Consider the following 13,336-nt stretch of genomic DNA (forward strand, 5'->3'; position numbering starts at 1 on the left):
TTCAGCTTCCATATATAGTATTTTAAAAATTACATTTATGCAGTTTTGGGCAGGAGCTGATTCCTGGATTGAGAAAATTTCAGATGAGTTGACAGTGGAATAACCCCCTATATATTTATGTTTGCTTATTTAAAATGCTTCTAGGTGGTGAGATTTCAGATAAATCTCACAGAATCAATTACATAAAAGTACTCAGGCAATAAACATTAACTAGATCATAGGATTAAATAAAACAGATTTTTTTCTCCCCAAATCACATTTCTTCTTCAAAAAAAATGAAACATATCTCTCTGCAGCTTTTGTTAACACCCCAAAAAGGCAAAACTACCGTATATGGCCCAGTTAATAGGAATTTTTATTTGGACTTAGGAAACTTGTAGGTATTTAGAATAACCAGGACTGGAGACCTCCCATCTTTAGCTCTCAACAGGGTTGCGCTTGCCCCTTTGTAAGGGGTGCACAATTTAGGGACTCCAAAGACAACTGGACATTTTGAGATTTTGCCTTGAAAAACCATAGACACAATTTGGGGATCTTCTTGGACTCATAGATCTTGCTCTAGGAGCAAATGGCAGCTCTAGCCAGGAAGGCTTTCATACAGATCCATGTATTGTGATGCATCAGTTGTGCCCTTGCTTGGGCAAAGAAGCCTTTAAATCCTTGGTCTCCTTGCATTTAGGTGATTACAATTCATTCTACATGGAACTACCCTTGAAGACTACCTGGAAGCTGCAGCTGGCCTACAGTGCAGTGGCATGGGTAGTTATAGGGGTACCATGATATGCTGATGTAATACCTCTGCTTCGTAGGCTAAAACAGTTACTAGTAGGCTCTTGATATTGGAAATAAAGCCCTTCATGACATATGGCTTAGTTATATGAGGAGCATCTTTCTTCCATGATTTCTACCCATTGTGTATAATCAAGCAGTTGGTATGCTCCAGTTCCCATCTATTAAATAATGTCATCTGATGGTACCTAAGAAGCATACTTAAAATTAGCTTTCAGAATCTAGTTTATTCCCTAGCCTCTGGACTGTAGTAGGTATAGGCTCTTATGTACAGGCAGTCCTGAATTCATGACTATAATCAAGACTGCCCATTATGGTTGGAAATGGTGACAGCTATTAAGTGAAGCACCCATGTGATTGCCTTACTTACTATGCTTCCCCAGCCCTGCTCTCACTAATATGGTCATTAAAGAAATGTGCGGGTCATTAAGCAGAGCATGGGGTGCCTCAAGGCCCCAGGGAAAGCCCTGGGAACTGCAGGCCTTTCCCCAGGCTGCCCCCACCCCCATGCTCTGTCTCCAGCCCAATGTTCTTTTGTTTGTGTTTTTTAATGTATATTATATACTTCCCAGAGTGGCAATGGAGTTGGTCAGTTTTATACATTTAATAAATGAATAAATTTATGCGATGACACTAAAGTAAACTAAACTAAATAAACCACCATTTCAATACATGACTATATAATATATATAGGAATTAATATGTGGAAACTTATATAAACACAAATAGCATACCTTCCCTTTGTATCTATGTGGAAAATCTTGACTGTGTGCTGAATTCATATCTAATGGTAAAAAGTATGTGTTTATTATTTCACTATGGCATGCCTGGGTTGGACAGTATTTCTATTTTGTTTGGAAACTCAGTGTGTGAAGTAATCTAAATTTATAAAAACTTCAAAAATATGGTTACTAAGTCAGATACTTTCTTGAATTGTAAATATATTTAACATTTATATTACAAAAACTCCAAAATTGTACAAGAACATGCCACTAAGTCTCCTGCTACTTTTAATACTGTAATCCTTATGGTTAACACAAAATTGACTGTAATGTAAAAAGATACTTTTTTGTTGTATAAACTGAAACATACCATGTTTCCCCAAAAATAAGAGCCTGTCTTATATTTTTGAACCCCAAAATAAGCACTTGGCCTTATTTTTGGAGAGGTCTTATTATTTTGGGGCGCATGGAGCAAGATGGAGCTCCTCTTGTCATGTTACCTGATTTCCAGCTCTGCTTTTAAATGTTTTTGAGGAGGGCTTATTTTCAGGGGGAGGTTTATTTTAGCGCATGCATTCAAAAGCCCAATTGGGCTTATTATCAGGGGATATCTTATTTTTGGGGAAACAGGGTACATTTGTACTTAAAATATCCTTTACTTGAATTTCAAAGGCTATTTTTTTGTTTTTGGAAGAAGGGAATGGGCACATTGATGGCTTGAGTCTAACCTTAAATAGTGACCATAATTTTAATTCCAAACTAGAAAAGCAAGACAGATGACGTGACTTAGAAGTGCAGTTCCAAAAGAAGTAGATCCAAACCAAAATGTTGTAACACCAAAATTGAACTACTTCTTGAGAGAGACAAACCATATTGAGGCCTCTAATCAAGATTCATCTGAATGTCTTCTTGCCAATATGCAGCTGCAAACTGAGAGGAGGCTCAAAGACTATGCTTGGCTCCCATCAGAAAGGGATAGGCTCAGTTGAATGCCAGGATTTGTTGGAGCAAGTTGTTATGTGGAGCTGTCCATGGTCCTGAAAATCCACTTGACTGGCTGATCATGTTTGGCTTACTGTCTTCCATGAGATATTTCCTATGTATGGAATCTCACATTCAGGATTGTATCATGATATTCAGCCACTGCTGTGAAGTCTGCTGTTTCATGATAAGCATGTGTGAAGCAGCCTGGGAAACTTTCCAAGATAGATCCAATTAGACTGATTTGCCAGAAGACTTGAGGGGGGGAAGAGAAAGACAGAGAGAAAAAGAAAGGGTACATATTTGTGTGTGTATGCATACTATACACAGACATACAGTAGTACATACACGCAAACATCACAGCATATTGAGAATCAAAAATGTTTAGACACTCTTTTCCCAAGATATGACAGTTGACCATTTAACACTTTGATAAAAAAAAAATCTTCAAGGAAATTATTGGTGTTAAACACTGGAAACTACTGAAAAGATTATCAGCTAAACGGGATGATCTCAGGCAAATCTTTATCCAACAGTTCATTAGCTGAACATGAAATGGACTTATGTAGTGATTCCTTACCAGTAAATAAATAACATTCAGGAATGTAAAATAAAATGTACCTTTCCCATTGGCAGGTTGCTTAAAATGCTTTTGCAAAGTTTCAGCAGTCTTTGATCTCTAATCTCAGGTACCCTATTTGAAAATTAAATCTTAATGAAATATTGCCACAAAACATCATATACCAATGACGCATGGAAAGCCAAAGACACTTTAGAATCTTATCACACATAAATCCCCAGAACAGAAGTTGAGATTTTAAATGTATTTCATCTATCAGCATTTCAAGACACTACTGCTGCTTAAAAAAGCTTTATAATACAGGTTTCAAGATTTAATTAATATAATTGCCACAGTTGCCAGTATAAAATGTTCCATATCAGTGTGAGGGAAGCAACTTTGAGGAGCATTAAAAATTAGAAACTTAAAATAATACACACATTTTTTGCACTTCCTCTAAGATTTTCTTTATTTTTATTTTTATTTTAAAGAGCTAGAACCCTCCCAAAGGGAATCATCCGACAGGTTTTAACTATGACATTGAATCTTTCCTTATTCCCCAATGACTTTCACTGTTTGATTACAATCAGCTTGAAGTGTTTAACATAAGGCTGACTGTGTGAAATGAAATCTCTCTAGTTTGAATTCTCAGCAGCAACTGATCCATAATAGTCTTGTCTACAGCAGAATTTTAAAATGCTCTCAAGATGCAGATTAATCAACCTAGCTATTAACCAGTAGGGTTCCATGCACACTTCTTTTTTCTGACACAGATTTATAATACCCGCATGGTTGACAAAAATCAATTTTCTTCCAGCTCATGTTTGGGAAAGCTGCAATCTTTGAATTGTTGACCCTCATACATCTATTTAAAGGGTCGGTAACTTGTCTGGAAACAAGGTAGCAGCCATTTCAGGTTTCTATAAACATAGTGGATTGGTTTGACTAAAGCTGCAATGCTATACGTGTTTATTTGATGAAACGCCCCCTGTATTTCTGATAGATTGGAAGCTAATAATATTTTGCTTTGTTTAGAATCCCAGAACTGGAAAAGTGACACACTTTTTGGTTTTATGGTAGCTTAACAATAATAGGGATCTTGCAGTGGTAGTAGAAGTGAAATAACCTTCATGCCAAGGGTTGTTTCACATAAGGAGTCTTTATAGTAATGAAGATAAGCTTCTGTGTAGAAGTGCTATACGTAATGGGTTATGTAGCATAAGTATTAGTAGCATAACAGGATGACAAAATAGTACTGTATGAATATCACAGTTCACATCTTCCCATCACCTTAATGGGATGTTGCATACACTTGGCCGTGCTGTAGCCAAAGTAGCGTTAGAGGATTATGTTTCCCAGAAAGAAAAAGAAATTCAAATGTACAAAATGTACAAATAGATGTGTGACAGATTGTGGTGGAATGACATTTAATAATTGTGGAAGAAGCATGGGGCCAACCAGAAAGAAGATTAGTGCCTTAAGTGACCCTACATATAGAGCAAGCGTTCTGTGCTTTTAAGTATGGTGCATGGTGACAGTACCATAATCTCTTTGTCTTGGCTTCTGTTTGTATGTTCTTGCAGGTAACTGGTGTAATTTGAAGTAGTCACCATGGATCGTGACATTGCTGACCAGCATCTCAGTGGTGAGTATTACGAATTCTTAACAAACTGGCCAAAAAGCACCCTTTCTGAGGCCATCGTAACCTCAAATGGTCAATTGATTGGTCATTAAGTGAGGACTACCTGTGTGGGGAGAATACGTGGGCATATTAGATTACCCATTTTTGAATAAAAATCATAAAACTGTCATTCTTCCAGAGCCTTTGAAATGATTTTTAGACATTTATTTCTTGACTCCACCTCTTCTTTTCCCCACCCACATGCCCCAAAGCATAATGTTAGGTTGCAGTCATAAGAACTTCCAGGTCTCATTTTCAGGAAGGTTGGGGGGAATGGGGGAAAAATCCAAAACAAAGATTTAGATCAGTGGTGGGCACCTATGGCCCCTTTACAACCTGTGTTCTTCAACTTCTACAATTCCTCAGCCAGACATGCTGGCTCAGAAGTTCTGGTAGTTGAAGTCCACAGGTCATAAAGGGCCATACTTGCCCACCTCCAATTTAGATATGTAGAGAAGTTGTATGGTGCTATGATTATTCTATTAGCCTTTGGCATAGCACTGATTGTGAGTTTACTTGTTCACAGATTTCATAATTAAGGGAAGCAATATGAATCCTAAAACATGAAGTTTAAGTCTTGGCCATACATTCTGTGCTGAAAAGAAAAATATTGTTCATGTGCAGGTCTGGACAAATAGGGAAACAGAACAGAAAAAAGATTCAAAATCTTGTAGAAAAGAAACTAATCATTACGAGGAGACATTGGTCAATTTTAAAAATTGATACTCAGCCTAAAAAAAGCTTTGCAAAAATTAAAACAGCAAATATATTTTAGAATTTGTTGCAGTGGTTCTTAATAGAGATTATTGAGCTATTTACATTTACATAATTTACATTACAGTATATATTTACATAATGATGCTGTCATTCGGTTTTAAAAATAAAAATGTATTTGTGCATTGCCATATATTCCAGCTACTTTACAACAGTTTTCAAGAAAAAAAAATCTCCCTGCAGTTTTGGCATATCAATTTCCTCCTTTTTCCAACAGCATTAATCACATAAAAGGCATATTTGTACTGTTGACATAAAATATTTCTGCAAGATAGAAAGGCTCTGGTGGCTGCTTTCTTCTGATAAGAACTTTGTTTTCTTCCAGTCATAAGAAATCCATCTGGGTGGGAAATAGGTGTCTATATTACTGGTGCTCTTGCTCTCCTGGGAATAGCTGGAGTAAACCTATGGAAGTTATGGAAATCGGGTGGCTATCCTGCACCTTCTCCATTTCCAAACTATGACTACAGATACCTAGAACAAAAGTATGGGTCCACATATTCTCAAATCAAACAAAAGGTAAGGAGCAATTAATTGTGACAACAGTGTTAAGAAGCCCATCTGTTGCCACATCTATCCATCCTCTTTGCATGTCATCAAGCATCATTTAAGGAATAACCAACTCTTAATTTTGTCTTGAATATTGCAAGTTAAGATGGTGGTGATTATAATAACAAAGCTGAAAAGACTGGGGTAGGTTTAAGAAATAATTTATCAATTATTTCAGCTAGGCATAAAATATAGGAATAGCACTTAGATTTATATACTGCAGTGCTTTACAGCACCCTCTTATTAGTTTACAACATCAGCATATTGCCCCCAACAATCTGGATCCTCATTTTACTACCCTTAGAAGGATGAAAAGCTGAGTCAACATTGAGCTGGTCAGGATCAAACTCCTGATAATGGGCAGAGTCAGTCTGCAATACTACATTCTAACCACTGCACCACCATGGGTATTGTGATGGAAGGGCACAAAGTCTAGCACTGGTGGCAAAGGCTGAAACCATCTACCATTTGGCACTTTCTCTTCCCCATCCCTCATGTGGTTCCTGACTTGTTTTTCTCCCTTCTCTCTCCCTCCTCCTTTTTTATATTGTAGCTATTACATTATGAATCCTTGGTTTTTGCCTGTGAACTGCTATGTGCACTGGCCAGGTTGGCAATATACAGTATAAATGTAAGAAATCAATAGAAACTCAGCTGTTATCTAATACAGACAGAAGAGACGCACAAGGACTCTAGCCCTTCAGCCACAGCCCTTTTCATTTCCTGATTTGTTTAATTGCTTATAAATGCTTAGTTATCTTAAATAAAAATTTGGAGATAATATTAAATTGGTTAAAACATTCTTCCACCAAATTAAAAAGGTAAAATTTGCAATAATGGTGGTGATAGCACCTGAGGGAAATTTAAATGTATTGAAACAGTGGGTGGGATGGATTGTTAAAGTTTATTTTTCCTTTTTGCTTTTCTTAAATCCACCCTTCCCCAACCATTTGCCTTTGATGGGATAATTGTATCATGGAAAAATTAGGGGGCAGGAAAGCGGGTTTTTTCAAGGAAAATGAGAAAGGAGATGATTTAACAGTCAGCTTTGTGCTATATTTTATATCTCACTCACTATCCCCTGATGTATTGAATCTTGGCAAGATTGATGTCAAGCACAAACTCAAGGCTTGTTATAAATGGAACACAATAGTATGAGTAATCCAATAAAACACAAAAAACCTATTCTAATGCAGAATAAAAGAATGCACTTTTAAATGGGTGAAAGCCTTAAGGGATACTCAACATTGACTCCCAAATAGACCCGTTTGATTAGAAAAGTGTTAATATCTATGTTTATTACTGACTGGAAACATCTTATGGACTTTTTATACAAAAAAACCCCTGAAGATCTGAGATTTTGACAATTAGATAGGATATATTATAGAAAGAACAGAGTCATGATCTAACTTTAGAGAAGGAGGTAAATTTGCAATTGTACTTAACAACTGATGTAAACAAGATCAGAAGCTACCTCTTTATATCTTTTTTTCTTTCTTTTCTATTTTTCTGCTTTATTTTCCACTTTACCCCTTCTATTGCTTCCTTTTTTCCTTGGTGCTCTATCTTCAATAAAGTTCTATTTAAAAAAAATAAAACTTCAATGTTTACCCAATTGGTTTCTAACTAGTAGAAGTCCCATGATAGAAAAGATACTGCTCTTTATAAGTGTTAACCTATATTCCCCTCTCACTCACACACACACACACACACACACACACACAAAGAAAGAAAAGAAAAAGAAATTTTCTTTTTTGCATGGAAAAAATAAAAAGTAGTTAAGTAGAAGGCACAATTTAAGTCTCCATAGAGATTATCAACTGAGATTTGACCAAGAAATTTGATGAATTCTAACTGTTTTTTCTGGCCATTCAACAATTTCCTTTCCAAATCTCCCAAACCAACACTACAGGATGTAGGCTTGAATTCAGTGAAACAAGTCAATGACTATGATCAGATTTCTCTTGGATGTTTTCTCATAAATGCCTAACAAGTAACACAGATATGTTACTCCATGGGCCCTTTCCATAACCCCACCTACCCAAAATTCATAGTTGAATATTTTTGTTTTTACTAGAGTGAACCAAAATGTCTTAAAACGACTGGAGAAGCTTTGGAATTTTTATTCAGGCAGCATGTTAGAAAAGCAAGGGATGGAAGAGAAGCCAAAAAGTCCCAAATTTCAGCCAAGAAGTCAGCACTTCAGAGTCCATCTTAAAATGAAAGTTGTTCTGGGAAGGTATCTTTTTGTAAAATCCAATCAAAGAACTAAAAGAGTCTCTAAATGTTAATATTAAATATTCCTGTTTGCTTGAGTGAGAATAATTTGTCCTATATTTTCTTTCAGAATACATACATATATAAAATACATTACACAGTCCTCTGGGAATAGGTTTGTGGGAATGTTATAAGATAACACATTTCCTTCCAAAATACAATTTGGGCTTTCCCCCCCCCCCCAATAGTTGTTTGGCTTATGAATGGATATACAAACGTTTTTCTTTTCATACGAAAGCATAGGCAGGCAGAGAAGACTGGTAGGACCATGGCAAGGCAGGAAGCAGAGATTAGATGCGGTTTTATTGTTAACATTGGCAAGCAGAAGAAAACCTAAGATTGTCTATCTTGGATTATTGATCTTCAGTCAGAATTAATATAGCGCATTACAGACGAGAGTTTAAAAAGGTGAAGCCATAATTCTAATTTTACATTATGTAGCAGAGTCAAGATTACCTGTCTATATATGTGCAGATGTCTGAAGATAAGAGAGGTATTTTTGTTTCAGAATCTCATTTTGCATTGAGCAAAAGTTACCTGGAGAATAACTGATGTTAGTGATTTTTTAAATTAAATTAACGAGCACTAGAAAGAGTTGTAGTCTAATAGTAAATTGTGAATTTGGAGTTTAAAATATGGAGGATCTCAATGTCAGTTTTTGTCATTCTCAGGATAGATCTGGGAAGATCCTAGTTTAAATCTCTGATGAGCTGCTGCTATTTAATGTAGATAGAACTGAGCTATTTGCACCAATCTGACTCTCAATAAGGCATTATTTATAGACCGCATAGTTTCAGACACAGTTTAAACAACATTACATACACAGAGTTTCTCTTCCAAGTACATTTTCTGAAGACTCTCATTTATTTTCTCCTCTAGAACTTAAATTTAGAATCATTTTTGTCAAAAGAGTATATAGATCTCTACATAAATATTGATAGGATTAAATGCAGTCCATAAAGGTAATGTGTGCACCACAAAGAAATGGAAGGAATAAAACTGGCTTCAGAATTGAAAAGAAAATAAATGTGTGTGGCCTGAAATTCAGAGAAAAAAATGTAGGCAACAATGAAGAAAATGCTACTGTCTCATGCCTGCAAAGACTAATTGGTATATGTTCATTATTTAAGACACCATCATGGTATTTGTTCTTTTCTGAATTCAGAGGTCCTGGGAAGCTAACTTTACCATACCTTTATACTTACCCCAAAAAGACAAGCCCACCTTATTCACACAGTTTTAAAAATAAATTAGCCTTGAGAACCACCATCAGTCCTTTGATCCTTCCACAGGACCAGAATTATTAATGAAATGGGCAGCACTCCAAGTATCAACAATGTAGTTAATCTCTTGCCATTATTATTTGTGATAACATTGTAGTAATGCTAGTAGCGCTTCCTAAAAAGTAGTTGTAATGCTTGAAGTGACAAACAGCTATGCAATGAACATCTGGAAGACCCAACTTTTAATTCAGTTGTAATTTTCTTCAGTGTTTCTTTGCACTGAAAAAATATCTGATTTTAACTAAGGGAATGTTTTCTGGATGGGGATGTCAGTTTTTCACAATGTGAAAACTTATTTTCATGATATATGAAATATTTTTGTCCATTTTATTCTGAATATTTTCTTTCTGCCAGCCTAATTAAAATTATATGTTCTACATTTAGCATGCTGAAGTTCAGATTAACCATGATCTCTGACTAGCTTTCTGTTTTTTCTTATCTTTTGCAGAGGGCAACAGGCAACTTCCGAAAGGCAGGAGAAAGAATATCTCCTGTCTGCAAGCAAAGCTTGAAAATGGATGATGCCTTTGAAAATATTAATGAGTTGGGCACCCTGGAGCTGATGAACAAAGACCTCGAGCTGACACCTTATGGGCCATTGAGAAAATCAATCTCCACTGACTCTCTAACTTCTGTCTCCTCCATTGGAAATAACTTTGGTCAGGAGTTCACAGTGGGACAAATCGAAGTTAACATGGAATACAATGTGAATTCAAATACCCTGTATGTCACTTTGCTCCAGGGAAAAGATCTGATGGAGAAGGAAGATGTTAATTTTGAATCCTGTTTTGTGCGCATCAGTTTACTTCCAGATGAGCAGATTGTTGGCATTTCTAGGGTAAGTTTCTCCACCACTCATACTTGATGGCTAACAATTTCCCGGACTGCATTATACAAGGCTTTTTCAGTCATGCATACAAGTGTTTAATCTTGAAGTTGCTGTATAATATAAATATGTTTAGCTGGATAAATAGTTTCATCTTAAAATAGATTTTTGCCCTCAATTACATTTAGTTCCAAAATCTGGGCAGATCTTTTAATGTTGAATTGATCTGACTTTCTTCAAGACAGAGAATTTATCTTTATTATTTGTCCGTTGAACACAACTCCTGCAGTTTACACCCCCCGTGCCTTCTTATATGTTCTCTGTAATCTCTATTCTTGGGATTTCCCATCCAACTACTAATTCGACAAAATCCTTGTGGGAGTTCCAAATTATAATTAACCCTGACCCTGCTTAGTTTCCAGCCCCAAACAAAGTTAGCTGCATACTGCACCTGCCGAAACATTTCAGGAAGTATATCATAAAGTATTAAATCCTTTATACAGCTAGTCTTCACTTAATGATCATTTGTTCAGCAACCATTCAAAGTTATAACCCTGAACTAATGGTATTTATGGGCGGTCCTTGAAGTTATGGCTGTTTTAGTGCCCCCATGATCACATGACCAAAATTCAGGTGCTTGGCAGCACACTCTGCATTTACAATTAAAATTTTAAGAAATCCCCCTCATCTCTGCTGTTTTGGCTGCTCTGCACTCCACCACTTCTGGAAACAAACACACACTATATTTATATGTTAAAAAAGAGAAAGTTGAGGGGAGATAGGCGGGTGATTAAGCGACCATGTCAGGGAAGAAGTGTGAGGTCTCATTCTCACCTAGCAACGATACGTCCTGACCTAACTACCACAACCAGGACTACTGAAACTGCTAGCAATACATGATGAGGCCATGTGATATTTTGCCTAATGACTGCATTTTTTAGTGATAGAAATCCCGATCCCAATTAGGATTGTTAAATGAGAACTACCTGTAATCCCAAATTTGCTCTCCTATTTTGATAGCATCAGAATGTCTTCACTGCTGGCGGTAAATCTTAAACTGTTTACTAATCTGAAACAGAATCAAATGTGTTGTAGCCAAAGGCTCAGATGTGAATGGTTGCATAGCCTTTCCTCAATCTGACTCCCTCCAGTTGCATTGGGATTACAACATAATGAAAGTTAAGCTCTCTGGGAATTCCAGGAGTTGCCAGAGCACTTCGGCTGTTTTTCCACATATGGTGAAAAGCATGAATCACACCGCGTAACACATGGTCAATGCAAGTACAAGTGACTCAGGCATGATTTAAATTAATTTGATGTTACTTTATTAAATAAACTTTTGCTTGTTTTTATATTTTAAAAAATAATACATAATTGCAACGAGATATGATTATTTTGCTATCCCATATTAAAGTTAGTTTTTAATATTAGCTGCCCTTAACTGCTTAAAAGCTTACATGTTGTTTATCTATGGTGGTGTATAGAATCATAAACCAAAAATGCATTAAAACAGACAGGAAAATGAGGATTATACAACATGTTCATTGAGGAGTTTCATTCTTAAACAGAACAGATAATGTTAAGCAAATATACTCATGGTTTTTACCACAACACTTGGCTGATGCAGCTTCATTGAATTCTCAGTTTTTTGCTTGGAAAGATCAAGATTTTCTCCATGGACTAATTTTCCCAAAATTATTGAATGAACTGAAAGTTACAGCCCCTTTACACACGCACAGGCACACACGCACGCACGCACACACAGTGGTTTATTAGTGTTTCCCTATATTGTCATAGAACAAGAGATTATATCACTTGGCACATTTGCTAAGCAACTAGCAAGCAACTGCTAGTTGTTGAGTGTCTCGAGTCATCAAATGATACAGCATAATAATGATCTAAAATTCAGCAGGCCAATTTTTCCTTTATCCAGTTCCTTGCAGACATTATCCTCTTGGATAATGATCCAACCCGTTGGTTCAGCTACATTCAGATGATAGAGAGGAACATTAGATCCAAGCAATCCAAGCAAACTAGCGGCAAAGAGGAATAATTTGGGGATATCTGTATGAAATGGAATCATACCAGATATCATTTGAATCATCATTTGAATCTAGATCTCCACAAAGTTCTCGTCCCACTTAGGGGTCTGCTGCTTTTGGGCATGAGGATGGGGCTATGAACAAAGATGCTTTACTTTATTTATTTATTTATTTATTTATTTATTTATTTATTTATTTATTTAAATTTCTAGACCGCCCTTCTCCCGAAGGACTCAGGGCGGTTTACAGCCATATAAAAAACAACATTACAAATATTAAGATAATTTAAAATGAAATATTTAAATTTAGGCTAACCCATTTAAAATTCCCAATTAAAACTATCAGGCCAGTCCTGCGCGATGAAATAGCCATGTTTTCAGCTCGCGTCGAAAAGTCCGGAGATCAGGGAGTTGGCGGATACCTGGTGGTAGTTCGTTCCAGAGGGTTGGAGCCCCCACAGAGAAGGTCCTCCCCCTGGGGGTCGCCAGACGATGTTGTCTAGCCGACGGCACCCCAAGGAGGCCCACTCTGTGGGAGCGCACTGGTCGCTGGGAGGCCGTCGGTCGCAGTAGGCGGTCCCGTAAATACCCAGGTCCCATGCCATGAAGCGCTTTAAAGGTGGTAACCAATACCTTGAATTGCACCCAGAAGATCACCGGAAGCCAGGAGTGGTGTTATATGGGAGCCTCGACTTGCTCCCTCTATCATCCGCGCGGCTGCATTCTGGACCAGTTGAAGCCTCTGGGTGCTCTTCAAGGGGAGCCCCATGTAGAGAGCATTACAGTAGTCCAGACGGGAGGTAACAAGGGCATGAGTGACCGTGCATAGGGCATCCCGGTCTAAGAAGGGACGC

General features: G+C 37.0%; 1 protein-coding gene across 5 annotated transcripts in view; it reads left to right on the forward strand.

The window, feature by feature from the left end:
• SYT12 (synaptotagmin 12) overlaps nucleotides 1-13,336 on the forward strand; it is a 64,864-nt gene that overhangs the window by 22,992 nt on the left and 28,536 nt on the right. For 3 of the 5 annotated variants that reach the window (XM_058156403.1, XM_058156411.1, XM_058156419.1), the window contains 3 exons: nucleotides 4,635-4,696; nucleotides 5,832-6,025; nucleotides 10,064-10,453. In XM_058156403.1, coding sequence (XP_058012386.1) covers nucleotides 4,663-4,696; nucleotides 5,832-6,025; nucleotides 10,064-10,453 — 618 coding nt within the window. In that variant the 5' untranslated portion in view covers nucleotides 4,635-4,662. The remainder of the gene's footprint in view (nucleotides 1-4,634; nucleotides 4,697-5,831; nucleotides 6,026-10,063; nucleotides 10,454-13,336) is intronic. The other 2 variants (XM_058156437.1, XM_058156428.1) reach the window with 1 other exon arrangement.

This window comes from Ahaetulla prasina, chromosome 1 (genome assembly GCF_028640845.1).
Source record: "Ahaetulla prasina isolate Xishuangbanna chromosome 1, ASM2864084v1, whole genome shotgun sequence".
In the NCBI taxonomy this organism is placed as follows: Eukaryota; Metazoa; Chordata; class Lepidosauria; order Squamata; family Colubridae; genus Ahaetulla; species Ahaetulla prasina.